Raw genomic sequence first — 25,563 nt, 5'->3', positions numbered from 1 at the left:
CACCTTGGATTTGGGTCCCAGAACCCTTTATCTGTCTTTATTACAGGGGTCTCAGCTAAGAATTCAGAAGGGCAGAAGGAAAATTATTTTTCCTCCCTTAAACTTCCCTTCCCGTCCTCTCCATCTGGTACTTCTGCCCCTGGTTGTTACTTCTGCCCCCAAATGTTACAGCTGAGGAAGGGCTTACTTTTCATCAATTTATTTATATCTGAGATTCACTTTGAAGATGTTAATGTTGATGATGACAGTAATTAGCTCAACTCTTTTAGGTAGAGAAGAATTAAGCTTCATCTGGTTTTTGAAAATAATTTGATTGTAAAAGAATAAGTACTTATTTACAAAAAAATTCAGATTTGTATAAAGGGAAAGGTAAAATTCTTTAGTCTTCCAGCCCACTCCTGTGCCGCTTGCTGGAGGTGACCACTGTTTAGCAGTTTGCCATGTATTTCTGCAAACAAATCTATGCATTTAGATATGCATGTATTTATGAACTCTTTATAGGAAATGAATCACAATATTCATACATAACTTATTCCTTCTAACATTTGTTTAGAATTCTACTGTAAGGATAAACTGTAATTTATTTAATCAGTTCTCTACTGATGGGCATTTAAATTATTTCCAGCATTTTAAATAAATACTACTGTAATTAAGATACTTGTACACTTAAAATACTCATGTGAGTTTAATTATAGAGTTAATATCTAGAAATGTAAGGTGATCATATAATCTATCACGTAAACTAAGACAGATTCTAATTCAGAGGGCCTCCTGAGAGCACAGGTATATACTGGGACTGTCTCAGGAAAACCAGGTATGTGTTTATACAAAATTGAAACTTCTACTGAGTCAAAAAGTAGCATTTAAAATGCTGATGTTGTCAGGCTTGGTCATACCAATTATAATCCACCAACATATAAGGGCTTCTGTTTCTTCAAACTTTCAAAATACTGAGCATTATAGTAATAATTATTTGCAAATTTACGAAATTAGTAAGAAATTGTATCGTTTTAACTTGCATTTATTTAATAATCAGTGATGTTGAACACCTGTCATTTATTATTGGCCATTTGTATATCATATTTCTTTTTAAAAAATATTTATTTATTTATTTGGCTGCATTGGGTCTTCGTTGCTGCGTGTGGGCTTTCTCTAGTTGTGGCGAGCAGGGGCTACTCTTCATTACAGTGCACGGGCTTCTCATTACGGTGGCTTCTCTTGTTGTGGAGCACGGGCTGTAGGCGTGTGGGCTTCTGTAGTTGTGGCACTCGGGCTCAGTAGTTGTGGCTCGCGGGCTCTAGAGCACAGGCTCAGTAGTTGTGGCACACAGGCTTAGTTGCTCCGTGGCATGTGGGATCTTCCCAGACCAGGGATGGAACCCGTGTCTCCTGCATTGGCAGGTGGATTCCTACCACTGTGCCACCAAGGAAGTCACAGTATGTCATATTTCTATGAACTACTTGTTCATATCCTTTACAGCTACATTTCTTTTTTTTTTTTTTTAATTTATAAGAAATTGAGCCCTGGAAATTAGGTGGCATCTTTTTTTTTTTTTAATTGAAGTATAGTTGATTTACAATGTTGTGTTAACTTCTGCTGTACAGCAAAGCAACTCAGTTATATGTAGATATACATTCTTTTTTATATTCTTTTCCATTATGGTTTATCTCTGTACATTGAAGACAGTTCCCTGTGCTATACAGTAGGACCTTGTTGTCCATCCATTCTATATGTAATAGTTTGCATCTACTAACCCCAAACTCCCAGTTCATCCCTCCCCCGCTCACCCCCCCTTGGCAACCACAAATCTGTTCTCTATGTCTGTAAGTCTATTTCTGTTTCATAGATAGGTTCATTTGTGTCATATTTTAGATTCCACATATAAGTGATATCATGTGGTATTTGTCTTTCTCTTTCTGACTTACTTCACTTAGTAGGATAATCTCTAGGTCCATCCACACTGTGCAAATGGCATTATTTCGTTCTTTTTTATGGCTGAGTAATATTCCACTGTATATATGTACCACATCTTCTTTATTCATTCATCTGTTGATGGACATTTAGGTTGTTTCCATGTCTTGGCTATTGTGAACAGAGCTGCCACGAACATAGGGGTGCATATATCTTTTTTTATTTTAATTTTTTAAAAATTTATTTTTTGGCTGCGTTGGGTCTTCGTTGCTGTGTGTGGGTTTTCTCTAGTTGCAGCAAGCAGGGGCTACTCTTCGTTGGGGTGAGCAGACTTCTCATGGTGGTGGCTTCTCTTGTTGCAGAGCATGGGCACTAGGCGTGCAGGCTCAGCAGTTGTGGCGCACAGGCTTAGTGGCTCCGTGGCATGTGGGATCTTCCCAGACCAGGGCTTGAACCCATGTCCCCTGCATTGGCAGGTGGATTCTTAACCACTGTGCCACCAGGGAAGTCCCAGGGGTGCATATATCTTTTTGAATTATAGTTTGTCTGGATATATACCCAGGAGTGGGATTACTGGGTCATACAGTAGTTCTATTTTTAGTTTTCTGAGGAACCTCCATAATGGTTATACCAACTTACATTCCCACCAACAGTGTAAGGAGGGTTCCCTTTTCTCCACACCCTCTCCAGCATTTGTTGTTTGTAGTTTGTCTACATTTCTTTTGAATTCTTGGTTCTTATTGATTCGTAAGAGCTCTTTGTATATTAAAGAAGTTAGTTCTTTGTTTGGCATATATTTGGCTAATATGCTTTTTCCCAGTGTGATATTTGTATCTTGACTTTCTGGTGTTTTTAGTCATAAAATCTTTAAGCCTTTATGTAGTTTTTAAAATAACATTTGAATTTCATGTCCAAGATTGCCAAAAAACAAGAATAAAAAGTAAACAGTTTTTTCTTTATACTTCTTAGTTTCTTTTTTAAATTAAAATTTTTGGGCCACCTAGAATTAATTTTGGTTTAAGAAATGAATTCAGCTTTATTTGTTTCCATGTTGTCTAGTCACTTTTCCTAACATCATTCACTGAATAGCACATCATTCCCTTCCCCCTGCCATTTGAATTGCAACTATATCTTATGCCAACCCTTCATATTTACGTGGGGTCTATTTCTGATCTCTCCATTTTCTTCTATTCATCCGTTTGGTTTTATGCCAGTAGTATCTTGCTGCATAAAGCCTGCAGTCCTTGCTGTGTCTTACTATCTGTAGGTCTATTTCTCTATCTTTAGTTTTTTTCAGATTTTCCCTGATTGTTCACTCATGTTTAAGCGCTCCCAGCTGAATCCTTACTGTCCCCACCACCGCCCCTCCCACTGCCAACACAGTTGTTTTTTGTTATTTAACCAGATTGCACTGAGTTTGTAGATTAAGTCAGGGAGGATTCATACCTTAATATCACTAAAACTTTTTCAAGAACGAGCTATGTCTTCCCTTTAAGATTCTGTTTAGCTACAGGCTGGCCATCAAGGAAAACACGGATGAGCATATATAATACGTGGCTTATTTAGATTACATGACAACGCATGACATAGTTGTTTGTTGTTGCTCATTAACAATGTATGGTTGGGTGCATTGTGCAAAACTGCAGTGAATGCAGTACATAAGATCACATTTCCATGGATCCCAGCACATGCATCTGTGATACACTGTGCTCAGATGATCTGTGTCTCTGATTTCTCATTGAATAAAACTGCATCTTTAGCGTATCCCGGAAGAAGTCATCAAAAGGGCTCTATTCGTTAAAAAATATTAGTATTATCCCTGTTTCCAGATTTTTACGGCCACTTTGTATATTGTACCTAGATAAAATGCTGGGCTGCAGGGGAGGTGCCAGTCCAGAGCATGGTCCTGTGGAGGGGACAAGTTGTACCTGTCCCAGTGGTGGCCCTTGAAGAAAGTTGCCCACGAGGCAGGCTGCTTTTTCCAGTTCCCCTTCCCAGCCTCCTTTTTCTTTATGTTTAACCTGATTTTAAAAGTCTGCCTTGTTAAAGAAGATGTGGCACATATATGCAATGCAATATTACTCAGCCATAAAAAGAAACGAAATTGAGTTATCTGTAGTGAGGTGGATGGACGTAGTGTCTGTCATACAGAGTGAAGTAGTCAGAAAGAGAAAAATAAATACCGTATGCTAACACATATATATGGAATCTAAAAAAAAAAAAAAATTGTCATGAAGAACCTAGGGGCAAGACGGGAATAAAGACACAGACCTACTAGAGAATGGACTTGAGGATACGGGGAGGGGGACGGGTAAGCTGGGACAAAGTGAGAGAGTGGCACGGACATATATACACTACCAAATGTAAAATAGATAGCTAGTGGGAAGCAGCCGCATAGCACAGGGAGATCAGCTCAGTGCGTTGTGACCACCTAGAGGGCTGGGATAGGGAGGGTGGGAGGGAGGGAGAGGCAAGAGGGAAGAGATATGGGGACATATGTATATGTATAACTGATTCACTTTGTTATAAAGCAGAAACTAACACACCATTGTAAAGCAATTATACTCCAATAAAGATGTAAAAAAAAAAAGTCTGCCTTGGGAATTCCCTGGCGGTCCAGTGGTTAGGACTCCGCACTTTCACTGCTGAGGGCCCGGGTTCAATCCCTGGTCGGGAAACTAAGAACCCACAAGCCACACGGTGTGACCAGAAAAAAAAAAAAGTCTGCCTCTGTCATGCTTTATCCTACTGATGGGTCTAACCTAATTGTTTAATTACATTAGTCATGAACCACAAGTAAAGTACTTCTGAACGTGACCCACAATGCCAATAATGTACTGCATCAGCCACTACTCAGATTTGGCTCTCTGTTCTGAAAAGTGTTACAAACTGAGGTGCCCAGCCCATGATCAGGGCCTTGCTGAGTGCTAATGGGTTGAATTTTATCCTGGCCCAGCTGGTCCCGACCTCAGTGTTGAGACAGGAGGCTACTGCCGCCTTCAAAATCGTCATACTCTTTATGTTCTATGTGTTACATGGCCCATTATTGCTTTTATTTTTTCAGTTAATATCTGACAGGTTCAAGTTCAATAGATTCTGAATATGAAACACCAGAAGTGCAACGATAACTTACAAACATTGACATCTTACACTTGTGTGACTAGAGCAGAACGGGGTGGTGACCCGCACCGTATGTTGGCCAAGAGGGTGTGTGTTGGGCCTGGGGAGCCCTGAGAGCTGTCACAGCAGTTCTCTCCGCTGGCATCCTTTCTCTCAGCCGCAGAGCGTGGCAGTGTTGTTTGGGGGATTGATAACGATCCAGCAGACAAGAACCTGAAGGGGAATCAGCTTTGTCCCCCTTTTGATGTGACTGCAGCTCAAGGTCACCAGGACCCTGAAGGCATCCCTGGCTGGAAAGACCAAGGAGGGCCTGGGCTGACCTGAGGAGATCTGGTTATGTGCTGTTTTGGTCTGAGTAATACAAACTCTTATACTTTTCATTTTTCTGTCTTCTTTCTAGCCGTAAGCAGAGAAGTATTTCCATGCTCATGTCAGGCCAAGAGATGACAGCACTGGGCAGGTCCCCATCAGAGTCATGAACTGTTGCTCTGAACCCTGCGCCCAGGAGGGGGGCCGCCTCCGGCCTGCACTTGTCAGGGCCTGGTTGTGGTCCGGGCACTGAAGGCCAGCTTGCTTTGGAGCTGAGGGACTCAGAGTTGGAAGCGGGGTGCCAAGCACATCTGGCCCAGAGTAGTCTGAAGGCACACAGAGGTAGCTTTGTGTTTAGGCTTTCCAGACAGACCGCCTCAATTCTAGTCCCAGCCCAGCCACTCAGCAGCTGTGTGACCTCGGGCTTGTTGTTTTACCTCTCTGGGCCTCAGTTTCCACCTCTGTAAAATAAGGGTAAGAAGAGCACCTATTTGGCAAGACTACTGGAAGATAGAAGTAAGCACCTCGTATAGCATCCAGCTTATTGTAGGCCCTCAGTGAGCAGACAGTATCAGTTCAGATTAGAAGAGGCCTAATCTTTCCTCATGTTCTGCGGCAGCTGTGGCTGGGAGGGTCAGGCAGAGTTCTAGTACCCTTCACAGACCCAGGAATGCTCTACTCAAGCTGGGTAAACTGATAAGCAGGTGGAAACTGAGCTATCACACCACGTATTCGTAGCATGGACCACCCTCAGACTCCCTCCATCCCTAGACGGCCTCTGGGCTGGGTAGAGACTGGGAAATGAGACTCAGAGAGCTTGACTGGGCCTGGAATCTTCCTGGATCTGAGCACAGGTGGTCTGGAACAGTGGGCCTGATGCCTTGTCCCAGCCTTAAATAGAGGATCCTAGTTGGCTCAGATATCTAAGGGAATGGGGAACGCGCCCCCTCTCTTTCTTGGTGAGATCACCATAACCACTAGAACTCTTTCTTGGTGAGACCACTGGTATCATAAAGCTGTGCAGTCATCAGCACCCTGGAGAAGTCAGGTCATGGTGGGAAACCTAACTGGAAGTTCAAGGTGGCCTTCCCAGGCAGCCCCTACCTTGTGCTCCTTGGTATGAAATTGAACTAGAACCTCCCAGGCCTGTGAGCGTAAGTGTTGCAAGGTGGGATTTCTGTAGTAGCCTTGGAGGCTCTAGCTGGGTTGCAGCTGGCTCTGCTGATGGTGAAGCTCTGGGTCAGTACAAACAGAGGCCAGAAAACCAGACTCACAGTGAGGCTCCTGGGAAGGGGTCAGGGGAGATGGCCTAGGTCCCTCCTCGTTCTTGGTCCTGTGATTTTAGCAGCCCTTGACTAGCAGTCGCTCACCACCCTGCATCCATACGAAGCAGCTGCTCAGCCTTGGGAGCACATTGGACCACCTGGAGAGCTTTAAGAACCCCTGATGCTTGAGACCCACCCCTAGAGATCCTGATTTAATTAGTCTTGGGTAGGGCCTGGACGTCAGGATGTTAAAAATCTTCCCACATGATTCTAATGTACAGCCAGGGTTGAGAGTCACTGATAAAAAGACAGGCAAGCTAATGATAATTAATATATAATTTATGTGCCAGTTACCGTGCTAAATATATTATCTACATTATCTCCTTTAATCCTCACCCTAATCCCCATTTTCCAGACGGAGAAGCATGCTCAGAAAGGGTAGGTGACTTTCCAAGGCCAGAGAGCAATAAGCACTGACATTTTATCCCAGGGCCATGGGATTTCAAAGCCCAGGCTGGTAACCCCTATGACAACTACTTTTGAGGCAATGTGTAAAGGAAGATGGGGACGTATCTGGGACAGGCCCTTGGTAACCTAGGCGAGTTTCGCCTGTGCCCAAGCTGAGGTTGCCAGCCCGGTGCCGCCCCTGGCATCTTGTCTGGTTAAGCAGGAGCACTGGCTGTCCAGGCGGGGTTGGCTGCCTCCCCAGAACCCAGCAGCTTGCGGGGAGACCCAGGGGACCCGCCTTTTCATTTGGGAGGGGTGGAACCCAAGCCTGTGCTCTCAGAGATGGTGACTCATGCACTGTTTCCCAGCTCTCCTAATGAATGGCAGTCTTTCAACCTGGGACACAGCATCAGATGAAATTTTTGTCCTAGGGGAGTCAGGAGTGGTTGGGAATCACATTTTGTTCGCCAGGTGTTTGGCGTTTAAAGCAGACTCAGAAAAAAAAGTTAGGAGTCATCCATAAAATAGGACCAGAGCCTTTTTTTTTTTTTTTAAACATCTTTATTGGAGTATAATTGCTTTACAATGGTGTGTTAGTTTCTGCTTTATAACAAAGTGAATCAGTTATACATATACATATGTTCCCATATCCAGAGCCTTTTTATTTGCAGTTTCAGTGAGTTTAGTGAAAGGCAAACCCAGCAGGTACCTGTTTTACTGGCAATAAAAGGAAATTGGGCAGCAGTTATTTAAAAGGAGTTCGAGTTGTTTAAATCTGAAATTTAGGGGTACATGTGCGTATATGTTAAAAGAAGGTTTATAAGGCTTGGAGATTTGGGTTGAACTGTTTTTGATGAAAATGACTTGGAAAATATTTTCCTTTCTTATTTTCAACCTTCGCCTTGGCTGTTTCTTTCCAAAAATTTAGCAGTCAAGAAGAAATAAGCAAATCTAGCTGGAAAAAGACTGATACAAGTCAGGCAGGTTTCAAAGTTTAATCGAAGTGATTGACTGAAGATAAAAGTCTCTAAGATGAGAAATAATTCTTCCCATTTTATAAAGCAGAGTCATGATTTCAGCTTAAACAATTTCAGATGTGATTGACCTTATTGGACATGGAAGTGCTGGATTTGGCACTTCCTGAAAAGACAGACTGGTGACGTTTAGGAGGCAGCTGCCTAAACGTCACCAAGAACTCTCGGCAGGCGGCTGGAGGGCTGTGGGAGCCTCATCAGGCTGTCTCTCACCATCTTCCCAACACTTGTTCCTCACCATGGCAACCCAAGGACCTCTTAAGTCGTTGTCCAGATGGAACCCCCTCCTGCCCCCCCGCCCTTCCCAAAGCCTGACCACAGCCCTGCCTGCTGGACAAGGCTAGGAATGCCTCACCCGGCTCTGGGCTCAAGTCCCTGGGCCAGATGCCAGAGAACAGCCTGGAAATCTTGGAATGGATGGCTTTCACCCAAACTGTGTCATTGCCATTGGTGGCTCATTTGTTGGTTTTTGGTTTTGATTTTTGTTTCTTACTTCTGGAGAATGGTTTGCTTTTCATTGAAAGGACCGAAGGACTGACATCTCTGAACTTTTGGCTATGAGAGAAGAACAGCCAACTCAAACTAGTTCAAGAGAAAAAAAAAAGGACAGATAGGTAGGTAAGTAGTTAGATGGACAGATATAGAGAGATAGAAAAACCCCAAAGTGAACTTGGATCAGATATAATTGGCTCCAGGGACCCCAAACAATATCATTAGAGCTCTTTCTTTCCATCTCTTGGCTCTGATTCTTTCTTCTTGGTTTCATTCTCCAGACGAGACTTCTCCATGTGATGGGCAGGAAGACTCTCACCTCCCAAGCTGACCAGTGCTGACAAAAAGAGCTCAGTTTATAGAAAAGTCTCAGGGTGGATTCTGACTGGCCCCGATTGAGTCAAATGACCGTTCCTGAACCAGTCCCCTGCATCTGGGAGTGCAGTGACAAGATCACTCTAGCCTGGGTCTTGTGCCCACCCCATGGTGGTGATTGAGGTGTTGGTGGGATGGGAAGAGAGTGATTAACAGCCCTGCCAGGAGCATGTGAGTGAGGAGGTCCCTAAGATGAGCAAAACTACCCTGCCACCTTCTTGGTTCACTTCAACTCCAAGTGTGTGTTAGCTGAGTGTGGGGAGCGGGGTCGGGGGCGGGCAGGAGATGTTGCGGGCATGACAACTCATCACTCACATACTCATTAGCCATTGTTTTCCAGTCCCATTGGGCACTGTTCTGGGCTTTGGGATCCAGCATTAAACAAAACAGACAATCCCTGCCTTGGTGAAGCTTATATTCTTGTGGGAAGAAGGAGTCAAAAAGATAACATTAATAACAAAAATGCACATCGAACATCCAATGATACTACGTGCTATAAGGAAAACCAAAGCAGGCGAGAGGATGGGGAAGGCGAGGGTGGGGCTGAGGCCACAGTTTCACAGATGGTGGTTGGGGAAGGCTCACAGAGGAGCCGGGTTTGAGCAGAGCCCTGCAGGGGGTGAAGGAGGGAGCCATGCAGACAACTGGGAGAAAAGCCTTCCAGAAAGGAAGCAGAAGGAACAAAGGGGCTAAGGAGAAGGTGCTGGCAGGCTCAAGGAACATCAGGAGGCCAGTGTGGCTGGAGCAGAGCTAGGCAGGGGGCACCAGTAGAAGCTGAGTCCAGCGAGGTGACAGGGCTTCCGCTCCTGGGCCACTGTGAGCTCTGGGGCTTGTGCCCTGAGGGAGAGTGAAAGCCACCGGAGGTCTTGTGTGGTGTAAGAGGATCCCATTTGTCCGCTGTGGTTTTCTCCCCACTTGATTATAAGTAAGGTGAGAGCAGGGATACTGTCTAGGTATCCATTCATTCATTCATTCACTCATTCATTCCTTTATTCAGTAAACATCCGCTCAATACCTACTATGTGCCAGGTGCTAGGAGCTCACTATCTAGTGGAAAAGAAAGAGAAGTGAAGCACAGATGTCAGTGCCTTGTGGTATGAGAATTCCACAGACAGCCCCAAATGCCCTCACCCCCTCCAGAAAGGACAGCAGTCCAAGTCCTCCTATCCAGTGGCTCCGACTGGCTCCAAGCCCAGGATCTCGGGTCTCTCAGGCTGATCCAGATATATCCCATTATGGTCCCGCAGCCTAGCGCCAAAGGATGTATTTACCCCTCACTGATATGCTTAGTAAGCAGTGTGGCTGGGAGAACAGGATAGCACAACACACTTCCCCTTTGGAAGAGGGGAGCAGGGAGGCAGCATTCACTGGCCACCAGTGCCTGGTGCCTGTGCCATCACCAGACTCCTGCCCCAGCTGGGGTGGGGTGGGCGAGGTTCCATGGCCAGTTCTCCAGCTACCCGTGTGATCTGAGTTTGAGAGTGGAGGTTTCTTTATGATCCTCCATGGCCATGCCTGGCATGGGATGGGGGAGAAAAAGGGAGTGACCTAGATTCCTAGATTTCTCTTCTGGGGGCCATACTTTTTGTTTATTTCCATCCTCCCAGCTTCTTGCACAGTGTCTGCACAAACTAGACTTCCAGTAAATAATCTGTTGATTTAACACTAGTGGCATGTGCATAGGACACTGCCTGTGAGACCCAGGGCAGGGGCCTGCATCAGGCTGTGGAGCATGGGGGAGGGCACTAGGGGTGACCCCGGGATTTGTCACCTGGAGGACCAGGAGGGTGGGACTGCCCACCTCTGCAACAGGCAGCACAGAAGAAGCAGCTGCTTTGGGGACGGATGAAGAATTCATTTTGAGGCATTGAGTTAGTGGTAGCCACTGGGACACTCAAAGGCCTGGAAGTCTCAGAATCAAAGACCGGGGCCAAAGGGAAAGGAGAGTTCAAGAGCTGGAGGGAAATGAGCTGTGGTGTGGGTGTGTGGATAGATACCAGGTAGAAGAGCTCAGGGCAGTGACTGGGGTGAGGCCAGAGAGGGACTGGATAGAGAGGTCACATCCTACCCTTCCTCAGTATCGCCCCCACTCGGCTGACGCAGGGCCAACTGATGTTTCAGCTCTAAACCCCGGGGATGCTGGGTCAACGTGAAAGCAGAGCTGAGACCTCTGGGAGGGAGCAGGCCCTTGTGCCCTTCTTCACAAGGTGTGTCACAGGTGAAGGGTCTAACCTCGGAGGAGGTTTGGACCATCAGAAGCTGATGAGGCTGATGTCTAGCTCAGTTTTGAGGTCCTGAGAGGATCTTCTCTAGAGATGCTCTTGCACAGCCTTCTCTGTGGCCCTAAAGAAGCTTTGAATGAGGCGCAGGAAGGCAGCAGGCTGGGAATGGGGACAGAGTCAGAACCATGCCTTCCCCTTCCTGGCACATAGGTGGTGCTCAGCGGAGTTTTGCTGAATGAATGGGTGGATGAATGAATGAGCAAGTGGAGTCAAGCCTCTGTAAACAAATGAATGAATGATCAGGTGATCCTTGGAACTTGCAGAAGGGTGTCCCAGTACCCGGTAGCTGGTGGCTCTCGATCAGTGTTTACTGGGCGACGGGTGAGTGTGGGTTGAGAGCTCAGAGGTTTCCTGAGCCCACAGCGTGGCCATAAGTCCTAAATAAATAAGCATGGTTATTTCCCTCAGTTGACTGGCAGGGTAATTCAGTGGCATACTCTCCCTTTGGGAGCTTCTGCAATTTTTGTTCTTATTTTAGCTCCTCCACCATCAGCTGGAGGCCACTTTCCATTTGCCTGATCCCGGGCTGGGTGGAAGTGGGGGGCAGAGTTAGCACCCACTCTTTTCTCTGGTGGGAAGGGCACAAAGGAGCCCTCATCCTCACTCTCACAATTGACAGCTTGGGTCCTTCTAGCAATCCAGGGTTCAAGCCAGAACCTTCTTCCTCTCTCTCTCCTCCCCTCTCCCTCCTTCCTTCACTCCTTCTCTCTATTTTTTTTTTTTTTTTGGATGTACTTACCTTTTTTTTTTTTTTTGAATTTTTGAATTTTATTTTATTTATTTTTTTATACAGCAGGTTCTTATTAGTTATCCATTTTATACATATTAGTATATATATGTCAACCCTAATCTCCCAATTCATCCCACCACCAACCCCCTCTGCCACTTTCCCCCCTCAGTGTCCATACTTCTGTTCTCTGCATCTGTGTCTCAATTTCTGCCCTGCAAACCGGTTCATCTGTACCATTTTTCTAGGTTTCACATATATGCGTTAATATATGATACTTGTTGTTCTCTTTCTGACTTACTTCACTCTATATGACAGTCTCTAGATCCATCCACATCTCTACAAATGACCCAGTTTTGTCCCTTTTTATGGCTGAGTTATATTCCATTGTATATATGTACCACATCTTCTTTATCCATTCATCTGTCGATGGACATTTAGGTTGCTTCCATGGCCTGGATATTGTAAATAGTGCTGCAGTGAACATTGGGGTATATGTGTCTTTTTGTGTGTGTGTGTGTGTGTGTGTGTTAGTTTCTGCTTTATAACAAATATATGTGTCTTTTTGAATTATGGTTTTCTCTGGGTATATGCCCAGTAGTGGGATTGCTGGGTCATATGGTAATTCTATTTTCAGTTTTTTAAGGAACCTCCATACTGTTCTCCATAGTGGCTGTATCAATTTACATTCCCACCAACAGTGCAAGAGGGTTCCCTTTTCTCCACACCCTCTCCAGCATTTGTTGTTTGTAGATTTTCTGATGATGCCCATTCTAACTGGTGTGAGGAGATACCTCATTGTGGTTTTGATTTGCATTACTCTAATAATTAGTGATGTTGAGCATCTTTTCATGTGCTTCTTGGCCATCTGTATGTCTTCTTTGGAGAAATGTCTATTTAGGTCTTCTGCCCATTTTTGGACTCAGGTGTCTGTTTTTCTAATATTGAGCTGCATGAGCTGTTTATATATTTTCAAGATTAATCCTTTGTCCATTGATTCGTTTGCAAATATTTTCTCCCATTCTGAGGGTTGACTTTTTGTCTTGTTTGTAGTTTCCTTTGTTTTGCAAAAGCTTTTAAGTTTCATTAGGTCCCATTTGTTTATTTTTGTTTTTATTTCCATTACTCTAGGAGGTGGATCAAAAAAGATCTTGCTGTGATTTATGTCAAAGAGTGTTCTTCCTATGTTTTCCTCTAAGAGTTTTATAGTGTCCGGTCTTACATTTAGGTCTCTAATCCATTTTGAGTTTATTTTTGTGTATGGTGTTAGAGAGTGTTCAAATTTCATTCTTTTACATGTAGCTGTCCAGTTTTCCCAGCACCACTTATTGAAGAGACTGTCTTTTCTCCAGTGTATATCCTTGCCTCCTTTGTCATAGATTAGTTGACCATAGATGCGTGGGTTTATCTCTGGGCTTTCTATCCTGTTCCATTGACCTATATTTCTGTTTTTGTGCCAGTACCATATTGTCCTGATTACTGTAGCTTTGTAGTATAGTCTGAAGGCAGGGAGTCTGATTCCTCCAGCTCCGTTTTTTTCCCTCAAGACTGCTTTGGCTATTCGGGGTCTTTTGTGTCTCCATACAAATTTTAAGATTTTTTGTTCTAGTTCTGTAAAAAATGCCAGTGGTAATTTGATAAGGATTGCATTGAATCTGTAGATTGTTTTGGGTAGTATAGTCATTTTCACAATATTGATTCTTCCAATCCAAGAACATGGTATATCTCTCCATCTGTTTGTATCAACTTTTATTTCTTTCATCAGTGTCTTATAGTTTTCTGCATACAGGTCTTTTGTCTCCCTAAGTAGGTTTATTCCTAGGTATTTTATTCTTTTTGTTGCAGTGGTAAATGGGAGTGTTTCCTTAATTTCTCTTTCAGATTTTTCATCATTAGTGTATAGGAATGCAAGAGATTTCTGTGCATTAATTTTGTATCCTGCAACTTTACCAAATTCATTGAGTAGGTCTAGTAGTTTTCTGGTGGCATCTTTAGGATTCTCTATGTATAGTATCATGTCCTCTGCCAACAGTGACAGTTTTACTTCTTCTTTTCCAATTTGTATTCTTTTTATTTCTTTTTCTTCTCTGATTGCCGTGGCTAGTATTTCCAAAACTATGTTGAATAATAGTGGTGAGAGTGGACATCCTTGTCTCGTTCCTGATCTTAGAGGAAATGCTTTCAGTTTTTCACCATTGAGAATGATGTTTGCTGTGGGTTTGTCTTATACGGCCTTTATTATGTTGAGGTAGGTTCCCTCTATGCCCACTTTCTGGAGAGTTTTTATCATAACTGGGTGTTGAATTTTGTCAAAAGCTTTTTCCGCATCTATTGAGATGATCATATGGTTTTTCTTGTTCAATTTGTTAATATGGTGTATCACTTTGATTGATTTGCATATATAGAAGAATCCTTGCATCCCTGGGATAAATCTCACTTGATCATGGTGTATGATCCTTTTAATGTGTTGTTGGATTCTGTTTGCTAGTATTTTGTTGAGGATTTTTGCATCTCTATTCATGAGTGATATTGGTCTGTACTTGTCTTTTTCTGTAGTATCTTTGTCTGGTTTTGGTATCAGGGTGATGGTGGCCTCATAGAATGAGTTTGGGAGTGTTCCTTCCTCTGCAATGTTCTGGAAGAGTTTGAGAAGGATAGGTGTTAGCTCTTCTCTAAATGCTTGACAGAATTCACCTGTGAAGCCATCTGGTCCTGGACTTTTGTTTGTTGGAAGATTTTTAATCACAGTTTCAATTTCATTACTTGTGATTGGTCTGTTCATATTTTCTATCTCTTCCTGGTTCAGTCTTGGAAGGTTATACCTTTCTAACAATTTGTCCATTTCTTCCAGGTTGTCCATGTTATTGGCATAGAGTTGCTTGTAGTAGTCTCTTAGGATGCTTTGTATTTCTGTGGTGTCTGTTGTAACTTCTCCTTTTTCATTTCTAATTTTATTGATTTGAGTCCTCTCCCTCTTTTTCTTGATGAGTCTGGCTAATGGTTTATCAATTTTGTTTATCCTCTCAATGAACCAGCTTTTACTTTTATTGATCTTTGCTATTGTTTTCTTTGTTTCTATTTCATTTATTTCTGCTCTGATCTTTATGATTTCTTTCCTTCTGCTAACTTTGGGTTTTGTTTGTTCTTCTTTCTCTAGTTCCTTTAGGTGTAAGGTTAGATTGTTTATTTGAGATTTTTCTTGTTTCTTGAGGTAGGCTTGTACTGCTATAAACTTCCCTCTTAGAATTGCTTTTGCTGCATCCCATAGGTGTTGGATCATCGTGTTTTCATTGTCATTTGTCTCTAGGTATTTTTTAATTTCCTCTTTGATTTCTTCAGTAATCTCTTAGTTATTTAGTAATGTATTGTTTAGCCTTCATGTGTTTGTGTTTATTATGTTTTTTTCCTTGTAATTAATTTCTAATCTCATAGCGTGGTCAAAAAGATGCTTGATATGATTTCAATTTTGTTAAATTTACTGAGGCTTGATTTGTGACCCAAGATGTGATCTGTCCTGGAGAATGTTCCATGTGCACTTGAGAAGAAAGTGTAATCTGCTGTTTTTGGATGGAATGTCCTATGAATATCAATGAAATCTATCTGGTCTATTGTGTCATTTAAAGCTTGTGTTTCCTTATTAATTTTCTGTTTGGATGATCTGTCCATTGGTGTAAGTGAGGTGTTAAAGTCCCCCACTATTATTGTGTTACTGTTGATTTCCTCTGTTATAGCTGTTAGCAGTTGCCTTATGTATTGAGGTGCTCCTATGTTGGGTGCATACAATTGTTATATCTTCTTTTTGGATTGATCCCTTGATCATTATGTAGTGTCCTTCCTTGTCTCTTGTAATATTCTTTATTTTAAAATCTATTTTATCTGATATGAGTATTGCTACTCCAGCTTTCTTTTGATTTCCATCTGCATGGAATATCTTTTTCCATCCCCTCACTTTCAGTCTGTATGTGTCCCTAGGTCTGAAGTGGGTCTCTTCTAGACAGCATATATATGGGTGTTGTTTTTGTATCCATCCAGCGAGCCTGAGTCTTTTGGTTGGAGCACTTAGTCCATTCACTTTTAAGGTAATTATCGATATGTATGTTCCTATTACCATTTTCTTAATTGTTATGGTTTAGTTTTTGTAGGTCCTTTTCTTCTCTTGTGTTTCCCACTTAGAGAAGTTCCTTTAGCATTTGTTGTAGAGCTGGTTTGGTGGTGCTGAATTCTCTTAGCTTTCGCTTGTCTGTAAAGCTTTTGATCTCTCCATCGAATCTGAATGAGATCCTTGCTGGGTAGAGTAATCTTGGTTGTAGGTCCTTCCCTTTCATCACTTTAAATATGTCATGCCACTCCCTTCTGGCTTGTAGAGTTTCTGCTGAGAAATCAGCTGTTAACCTTATGGGAGTTCCTTTGTATGTTATTTGTCATTTTTCCCTTGTTGCTTTCAATAATTTTTCTTTGTCTTTAATTTTTGCCAATTTTATTACTATGTGGCTCGGCATGTTTCTCCTTGGGTTTATCCTGCCAGGGACTCTCTGTGCTTCCTGGACTTGGGTGGCTATTTCCTTTCCCATGTTAGGGAAGTTTTCTCGTGTAATCTCTTCAAATATTTTCTCGGGTACTTTCTCTCTCTCTTCTCCTTCTGGGACCCCTAAAATGCGAATGTTGTTGCATTTAATGTTGTCCCAGAGGTCTCTCAGGCTGTTTTCATTTCTTTTCATTCTTTTTTCTTTATTCTGTTCCACAGCAGTGAATTCCATCATTCTGTCTTCCAGGTCACTTATCCATTCTTCTGCCTCAGTTATTCTGCTATTGATTCCTTCTAGTGTATTTTTCATTTCAGTTATTGTACTGTTCATCTCTGTTTGTTTGTTCTTTAATTCTTCTAGGTCTTTGTTAAACATGTCTTGCATCTTCTTGATCTTTGCCTCCATTCTTCTTCTGAGGTCCTGGATCATCCTCACTGTCATTATTCTGAATTCTTTTTCTGGAAGGTTGCCTATCTCCACCTCATTTAGTTGTTTTTCTGGGGTTTTATCTTGTTCCTTCATCTGGTACATAGCCCTCTGCCTTTTCATCTTGTCTGTCTCTCTGTGAATGTGGTTTTTGTTCCACAGGCTGCAGGATTGTAGTTCTTCTTGCTTCTGCTGTCTGCCCTCTGGTGGATGAGGCTATCTAAGAGGCTTGTGCAAGCTTCCTGATGGGAGGGACTGGTGGTGGGTAGAGTTGGCTGTTGCTCTAGTGGGCAGAGCTCAGTAAAACTTTAATCCGCTTGTTTGCTGATGGGTGGGGCTTGGTTCCCTCCCTGTTAGTTGGTTGGCCTGAGGCCACCCAACACAGGAGCCTACGCCAGCTCTTTGGTGGGGCTAATGGCAGACCCTGGGAGGGCTCACGCCAAGAAGTACTTCCCAGAACTTCTGCCGCCAGTGTCCTTGTCCTCACGGTGAGCTACTGTCACCCCCCACCTCTGCAGGAGACCCTCCAACACTAGCAGGTAGGTCTGGTTCAGTCTCCTATGAGGTCACTCCTCCTTCCCCTGGGTCCTGATGCGCACACTACTATGTGTTTGCCCTCCAAGAGTGGCGTCTCTGTTTCCCCCAGTCCTGTCGAAGTTCTGCAATCAAATCCCGCTAGCCTTCAAAGTCTGATTCTCTAGGAATTCCTCCTCCTGTTGCTGGACCCCCAGGTTGGGAAGCCTAATGTGAGGCTCAGAACCTTCATTCCAGTGGGTGGACTTCTGTGGTATAAGTGTTCTCCAGTCTGTGAGTCACCTACCCAGCAGTTATGGGATTTGATTTTATTGTGATTGCGCCCCTCCTACCGTCTCATTGTGGCTTCTCCTTTGTCTTTGGATGTGGGGTGTCTTTTTTGGTGAGTTCCAGGGTCTTCCTGTCAATGATTGTTCAGCAGTTAGTTGTGATTCCGGTGCTCTCGCCAGAGGGAGTGAGAGCACGTCCTTCTACTCCACCATCTTGAACCCATCCCCTCCTTCCACTCGTTCTCTCTTTCCTGCAATGGATTGCGAGTCTATGGGGACTCTGACCCATCTGTCCAGTCCCTGGCATGGCACCAAATAAGAATATCACAGCGCGGCAGTGCAGCTGTTGTCACCATCCTGAGAATGTGTGTGGCACAGGGCTGGGCCCAGTACACATGAGGGAACCTCCCTCACTGGCTCTGACCTCAGGGAGCTCAGGGACTGGCTCCTAGGAGGCAGGAACACTACAGAGAGGCAGCCCTTAGGAGACAGGCACTCCCCGGAACCTTTGCATTCCTGTCCCATGAGGCTGGGAGCTAGGCTCTCAGGGGAATGTGGAGGCCCTGGGCTGCTGGTGGATCTCCCAACACATCCATCTCCTCTCCACAGGTCGAGCTGTCTTCTTGGGACTGTCCCTCTAGAGAGTAGGCCTGTGATGGAGTTCTCACGCAGGGGTTCTGTACCTGGACAACTCTCACCCGCCGTCCTGCTGCCCCTGTGGGCCCACAGGTCCTGCCCGGGCTGCTGGTCAGGTGGAAGGGGCGGAGTCGAGATGCGCTCACCGTTGATGATATTTCCAGGCAACATCCGGCTGGCAGTGTGGTTCAGATAATGAGATGTCAGGATCCATCCACTCGTCCATTCATCTCAGATGTATCTTTCCCCAGTGTCTTTCATGGGGGGACTTTGGGAGCACAAAGCAGGGTGTGGCTAAGAGGAGGGAGGCTGGGCCATGGCATCTGTCACCCATCACTCCCCAGCACTTAGCACCGGGGTGCCCGGGAGGCCTGACGTGAGCTATTTCAGCAGCAAACACAAGTCCCAGAGAAGATGCATCACTGCCTGTGCATTTGCGTCCTAGCAGCTCTGGCATTAGCCTGTGAGGGTCTGCTGGACCTCACAGGTGGTTCTCTGGGCAGCAGCTTGTCCCAGCGCTGGATGTTTTACTGATCAGGCACCTCCTGTATGCCTAGCCCAGTGTCAGGCCCAAGTTTATCCCTAGGAGACTGTCAATCTGCAGGTTGCTTGGTGACCTCTCAGGACACCTCATTTTGGGGGTCAGGTGCCCTCCAGGTGTCACCATCTCCATATCCAGCGAAGAGCACTGGTCAAGAGTGTGGGCTTCAGAGTCAGAACAACCATTTTGATTCCAGAAACCTGTGACCTACTAGCTCTGACCTTGAGCTTTTTTATTAATAAGCTTTATTTTTTAAGAGCAGTTTTAGTTGCACAAAATTGAGCGGAAAGTACAGAGAGTTCCCATGTACTCCCTGCCCCCACACATGGGGGTACTGTCACGAGCCTCAGTTTCCTCATCTGTACAATGGGGGAAATAACGATCTCCTGCTCACAGATACAAATGAGGTAATGCAGTTGGGTCCTACCGTGTCGTAAGTGCTTACCACACAGTGGCTACTTTATCCCCTTGCCTGTGGCCCCTCTGATGCTGACCTTTGTCTCAGGTGACAGGAACACCCTCGAAAGGCTTTGATGAGAAGGCGTACCTGGCAGCCAAGCAGCTGAAGCCTGGAGAGGACCCCTACAGACAGCATGCCTTCAACCAGCTGGAGAGCGACAAGCTGAGCCCTGACCGGCCCATCCGGGACACCCGCCATTACAGGTGTGGCCTCCGTTGTGCCGCTGGAGAAAGAAAGGTGGAGGGAAGGGCCAGCACCAGTTGGCTTTTCTTCCAGTCATGTGGATTTAAGAAATGAGGAAGATTTCCTCAGACTCGGTCCAGCTATTGAGACATTCAAACTCTTACCATCTGTCGTTTTCCTGACTCATCTTTATTTCACTGACCTCCTGAGAGACCGAGAGGTCCAAGGAGACTTCCCAGCGAGGCCAGAGAGGCCCCTAAGTACCTCAGGCTGGAATCCCAGCAAGAGTGACCTGCCAGGGGACCACGGGGAGGTCTGAGGGGGTGGGCTAGCCTGGCGTTCTTGGGGCCCGTCTGGTGATGTCTGAGGTGAAGAGGGGCCGCCAGCCCTGCCTGCACTGTGCCAACAGTAGAGTGCTGTGCACCGCCCCCTCTCCTTCCTCTCCTCCTGCCCCGCTCCCGCCACTTCCTCAGCAGCTCCCAGGAATGCTTGGCAGTCTTGCTCCTTGTTCTCCCACAGTGGTAGGTGGGAGAGGCCCTAGACCAGGATCTAGGACACCTTCCACGCGGATCCCAGCTTGGGCTCTGCTCAGTGTGAGTGGGCAAGTCATCAGCCCCCTCCCTGGTTCAGGCCCTTGTCGTGTCCCGTCTGGATGATACGAGTCTCCACCTTCAACCTCTCCTCTCCCTGCCCTCACCTATGGGAACAGTCTAAGCTCCTTTCCCTGAAGTACAAGCCACCTGGTCCCCTCCGAGCCTCTGCTCCTTTGCACCTAGCCCTTGGTGCTGCCTCAGTCCCGGACTCCTCTGGCCTCCCTCCTTGTTTCCACACACAGGCCGTTTCCTCTGCCTGAACGCCTCCCCGCCACACCCTTACGACTCTCCTCAGCGTCCTCTCCTCCGGGGAAGGTTCCTTGCCAACCCAGGCTGGTATGGGGGCCTCCTCTGTGCTCTCTGAAGACATCGATCAAGGCAGCGAGGCGGGGCTGGAGCTGACCCACTCGTGCGCCTGCAGCTTTGAATGGCCAACGTGGGCTGCGTTGGAGCCGGCTGTGTGCCCAGCGCCAGGCAGGTCTTGGTTTGAGGGTAGGCGAGGGTGACTTGGGTCAAGATTGCTTTTTCTGGGCTTCCCTGGTGGCGCAGTGGTTGAGAATCTGCCTGCCAATGCAGGGGACACAGGTTCGAGCCCTGGTCTGGGAAGATCCCACATGCTGCGGAGCAACTAAGCCCGTGCACCACAATTGCTGAGCCTGCGCGTCTGGAGCCTGTGCTCCGCAACAAGAGAGGCCGCGATAGTGAGAGGCCCGCGCATCGCGATGAAGAGTGGCCCCCGCTTGCCACAACTAGAGAAAGCCCTCGCACAGAAACGAAGACCCAACACAGCCATAAATAAATAAATAAATAAAATTTAAAAAAAAAAAGATTGCTTTTCCTTCTGAAGCAGCTACTCTGCAGCACAACGGATGTGTGTGAGATAAAGGTGCAGAAGGGGGCCTGCTTCTAGCACCTTCCTTGTCACTCACGGAGACCAGAAGTCCAGTGGGCTTGGCATCCTTCCTGGGCACTAGATCGTTGAGCTTCAAAGATAGAGACCTGGGGCCATAGCGGTCAGTGCAGGGGGTCTGGGTGCCCAGGAAGTGACTGCTTCCCCCAGGGCTCCCCATCTCAGCAGACCAAGCCCCCTCCTACCCCCAAACCCACACGCCTCTGGGAGGAGAGGCACTTGGGACGCCTGGCTTCCCAGGGCAGAGGTGAATTTCTCTACCTCTCCCACTCCCCGACATCCTCTCTCAAGGAGGATTATTTTAAGGCCTCTCAGGATTTCTCTGGTGGGGGTCCCAGGCTAGTGGAACTTGCCTGTCTGACCTGGGCTGCTCTGCAGGGCAGGCAATGGGCCTGGGAATTCGGCTGTAAGCCGCTGTCAGTGGAATGAATGCCATAATGAAAAAACAGTCACCGCTGGAATAGTCAGAGAGCAGTTGTAATAAAGAAGATTGCCATGAAAACTAGCACTGCGGCTGCCTTCCCGCCGCGGCCCCAGGAGCACCAATAAATGCATTCACAGAAGCATTCGCAGAACCGATAAGGATGAAGCCTGGCAGGGATGGATCATTTTAATTCCCTTTTCTGAGCATGGGGAAGCCAATGTGCCCAAAATGTGGTGTCTGGAGAAGGCGGAGCGCAGAGCTGCTGGGGGAGGGAGTGAGGTAGGGGGAGCTGCCTTTGGTGTCTCCTCAGAGACGTGGTTTCCCCCAGGTGTCCCAGGGCCCATGGAAGAGTGAGGCTGCTCCCCTGCCCGGTGTCACCAGGTGGCTGTTAGTGGTGGCAGCGAGAGGGAGGAGTTCACGGGAGGGCAGGATGGGAACGGTTCCTCTCCAGATCCCACCAGATGTCAGGAGCCGCGACATCCAAAGGAAGAAGCTACAGGGTGTCAGAGACAAAGAGAGGCCATTTTCCCTCTTCTCCCCTCTGCCATTTTGTCTCTCTTGGCTGCCCCCTCGGGCAGGGAGTTCTGTCTGTTGGTCCGGGGCTTGATCCTGGGGCCTGTGCGGTGCCTACACACGTCGATCCCTCCTCAACACTTCAGTGACTGTGGGGCTCCGAGTGCTCTAGGTCTTTTGTAAAGAGCACCTAGGCCTGGGAAGGTCCCCCAACCTCTGCTTCCCTCCAAGGACTCCAGGCTGGGCGTCCTGAGTGGGCTGGGCATGGGTGTGGAGGCCCGGGGCCCACGCCCGGCTTCAGGGGGCAGCAGGCTGGACACAGCTTAAGCCTGCCCTGAGAACACTCTCACAGCTGCCCTCTGACCTCTCTGCTCTCTTCTCAGTTGCCCCTCCGTGTCCTATTCCTCGGACTTGCCGGCCACCAGCGTCATCATCACCTTCCACAACGAAGCCCGCTCCACCCTCCTGCGCACGGTGAAAAGGTGAGCCCCACCTTGGATCTTTCATCTCAGTGGTGCAGCTCCCCCAGGCCTCGGGGATCTGCTGGGCCCTGGCAGGGGAGGACACTGAGACTGGGTGCTGTGGCCAGACGGCGTGAAGACCAGCGGGCACTGGCAGAGGGGGGTTCTGCCCTCCTGAGAGGCTGAGGCTGGTGCATCAGGGCCAGGGAGACCCAAGAAGTCCAACTGTTAGCGAGATGCACAAACACAAGGTCAGGTCCCCAGGACTCGGGCAGAAATGCAGGGGTCAGGAGCCCAGGGCGGTGGGGACGGACGTGAGGCCTCAGGGGGATGGATGCCAGCCCAGTAGGCACCTGTCAGCGATTCAGAGAGCGGTGCCCCTCCTGTTCTCCTAAGCTTGGCCCCGTGGTCAAGTTTGACTTCTACACGCCTCATTTCTTAATGAACTTAGATAAGAATAGGATTCGGAATGGAGTACCCGGTGATAGTCCAGGGATTTAAAGAAGTTTAGGTTTCCTTCACCAGGGAGTGGAGGAGGAGGAGGGATGGTGGGAGGGAAAGAGCTGGCGGGGGAGCTTTCTGAGAACAGCCCTCCGGACCCATCAGGCCAGAAGGAGCCTCGCTAGCTTTCCTAGCAGACAGCTTCGGGGCCAGCGGGGGTTGTCCTCAGGTGGGCTTGTTAAGCCCAGGTAGCCAGAGCAGCTAAGGTCCTGCCTCAACAGCTAAACTAGGGCAGTCCCCACCCCCCATCTGGGGTGGGTCCCAAGTACCTGAGGGTCCAGGCAGCAGGGTCAGCAGGGTCTTGGAGGACCCTGAGGCTCACACTGCCCCTCAGCCGTTGACCAGGGCCCGGAAGGTTTGCTAGCAGCTGCCCGTGGCCAGCGTGCGGGCTTCCGAGGTGGGCGGTGGGGGAACCCATGGCAGGAAGAAGGAAGTAGAAGGTGACGTCTAAATCTGGGCTCCTCTGTCCCCGTCACTGCTCCAGCGTCCTGAACAGAACTCCTGCCAGCCTGATCCAGGAGATCATTCTAGTGGATGACTTCAGTTCAGATCGTAAGTACGCACCTTCTTTTTTTGCACCCCTTCACACCCCATTTCCCCAGAATGCCAAGGGAAGCACTCTTGAGGTTGTTCTGGCCATCACAGGCTGACCCCTGCTCCCCACGGGGATCTTCAGTCTTTTCTAGGTGCCCTCCCTGGCTCTGCTCCCTGGTGCAAAAGGAGTGGTGTTGCTTTGATGGGACACCAGTGAGATGACATTAAAGAAAAAATTAAACTGCCTCAGCAGCGTCCTTCATTATCACAACTGCCGTGTGCAGAGTATTGTCCCCACAGTCTAGCTCCGAGGCTGTTGGACCGGTGACAGCGCTGGTGCTCTCTGGTGCCCCCTGGGGGGGGTAATGCCACAAGTACAGGCAGTCCTCAGTCTGGCCGGGGAGTGGAGGACAGGGCGATCCTTTGGCCAGTGGAGATGACCACTCTCCTCCATGCCTCGCCTTCCCCTGGGCCTGGTCTGGAGAAGCTCCTGGGAAGTTCCAGTAGTGGTCGAACCACATGTGGTCTGATGTCAATATCTGAATGAGCTTGCTTCCTTCTCTCCACCCCCAGCTGAAGACTGCCTTCTCCTGACCAGGATCCCCAAGGTCAAATGCCTGCGCAATGACCGGCGGGAAGGTAAGTTCTTGGACCCTAGGTGCCACCACAGACCTCTTTTGATCTAGACTTCTGCACCTCCCCACTCCCTTTTGGTGCCATGTCATACCAAGCCAGTGTGGTCCTGCTGCATTCCTGGTGGCCAGGACCAAGGTCTGGGGAAAGACCCTCTTGCTATCTTGGGTCAGCCCCTATCACAGTGTGACTGTAGGTAAATAGCTCTACTTCCGGCTGCCTTCGTTGTCTCTCCTGAGAAATGGGAATAATAATAGTACCCTTTCTGTCCTGCACAGTTATTGCAAGGCTTAAATGCTTTGAGAAAACCACAGGGCAGTATAAAGCAGATGTGACCGCACTTCCAATCAAGAGGTGTTTTGGAGCACCGACTACAGTGTAGGATTGTACACGGCACTCTAGGGGACACAAAAGAAGTATAAATATGGTCCCTGCCCTCGGAGAGCTTATTATGGAGCTGAGGCTGGTTATAATTATATGGGGGTAGAAAGGAGATGGAGGAGAGGGAGCCGAAGGAGAGGGGAATGACCGGAGAGGGGGCCTGGATTGGGTGAAGGGGTTGTGAGACAGATGAATAGGGCACAAGGGAGGGCGTTCCAGGCCCAGGGACTCCGCAAGCAAAGGCATCAGTCCGGCCTGGGTACAGGAAGTACTAACAGCCTCTTCCTGCGTTTCCTGCATTCTCACCCTGTAGCATTCACTCTGCCCACATTCTCATGTTCAGTCCTCATAACAGACCATCATTCTGTTTTGCAAATAAGGAAACTGGGGTTTAAGAAGGTTCAGTAATTTGCCTAGAGTGATGAATAAAGGAACCAGGATTGCACCCCGGGGCAGGGGGCCCACCCAGAGCCCAGCCTCTTAACCTCCCTCTACTTAGTCTCCCTTCCTGGGAGAATTGGGCCTGGTCAGCACGAGGAATGAGTGGGGTGAGGATAGATGACGGGGGGCATTTAGACTTGATAAAGCAGAGAATAGGGAGCCACTGAAGGTGAGAGAGGGAGAGAGAGAGAAAAAGAGAGGGAGAGAGAGAGGAAGGAAGAAGGGAAGGAAGGAAGGAGGGAGGGAGGGAGGGAGGAAAGGAAGAAAGGAAGGAAGGAAGGAAGGAAGGAAGGAAAGAAAGAGATGTGATGAGTGTATTTAAGAAAGTCCAGTCAGGCTGAGGGGACCTTCAAACTGGAATGGAAGAGGCCAGAGAGCGATCTCTCCCAAGCACTGGGTTGCAGGTGCCGTTAGGCCTGGGAGTATGCTGTTCCCTGGGGTTTTACCCAACATAGATGTAAATTTATGATTAGGTGCTTTACAGCTCCCTATGGAGTAGAAGGATGGGGCAGTAGAGTGCTGGGCAGAGTTGTGTGTGGCCAGGGAAATCTCCCCACACCAGTGGCTGCTCTGTCAGGGGCAGGACCATCTGGGTCTCCTCTCTCCTGATCAGGCAAGTCCCCAGCTCCGACCAG

The 25,563-nt window shown here is 47.3% G+C and overlaps 1 protein-coding gene across 2 annotated transcripts in view; it reads left to right on the top strand.

Moving 5' to 3' along the window:
• Positions 1 to 25,563, top strand: part of GALNT16 (polypeptide N-acetylgalactosaminyltransferase 16) — a 121,244-nt gene that overhangs the window by 52,605 nt on the left and 43,076 nt on the right. For both annotated transcript variants that reach the window (XM_082451722.1, XM_082451723.1), the window contains exons 2-5: positions 19,400 to 19,557; positions 22,361 to 22,459; positions 23,424 to 23,491; positions 24,047 to 24,112. In XM_082451722.1, coding sequence (XP_082307848.1) covers positions 19,400 to 19,557; positions 22,361 to 22,459; positions 23,424 to 23,491; positions 24,047 to 24,112 — 391 coding nt within the window. The remainder of the gene's footprint in view (positions 1 to 19,399; positions 19,558 to 22,360; positions 22,460 to 23,423; positions 23,492 to 24,046; positions 24,113 to 25,563) is intronic.

The sequence above is a fragment of the Balaenoptera physalus genome, assembly GCF_965194825.1.
Source record: "Balaenoptera physalus genome assembly, chromosome: 2".
NCBI classification, from domain to species: Eukaryota; Metazoa; Chordata; class Mammalia; order Artiodactyla; family Balaenopteridae; genus Balaenoptera; species Balaenoptera physalus.
Note: the sequence above shows the minus strand (reverse complement) of the source record. Positions and strands in the feature narration are given on the sequence as shown.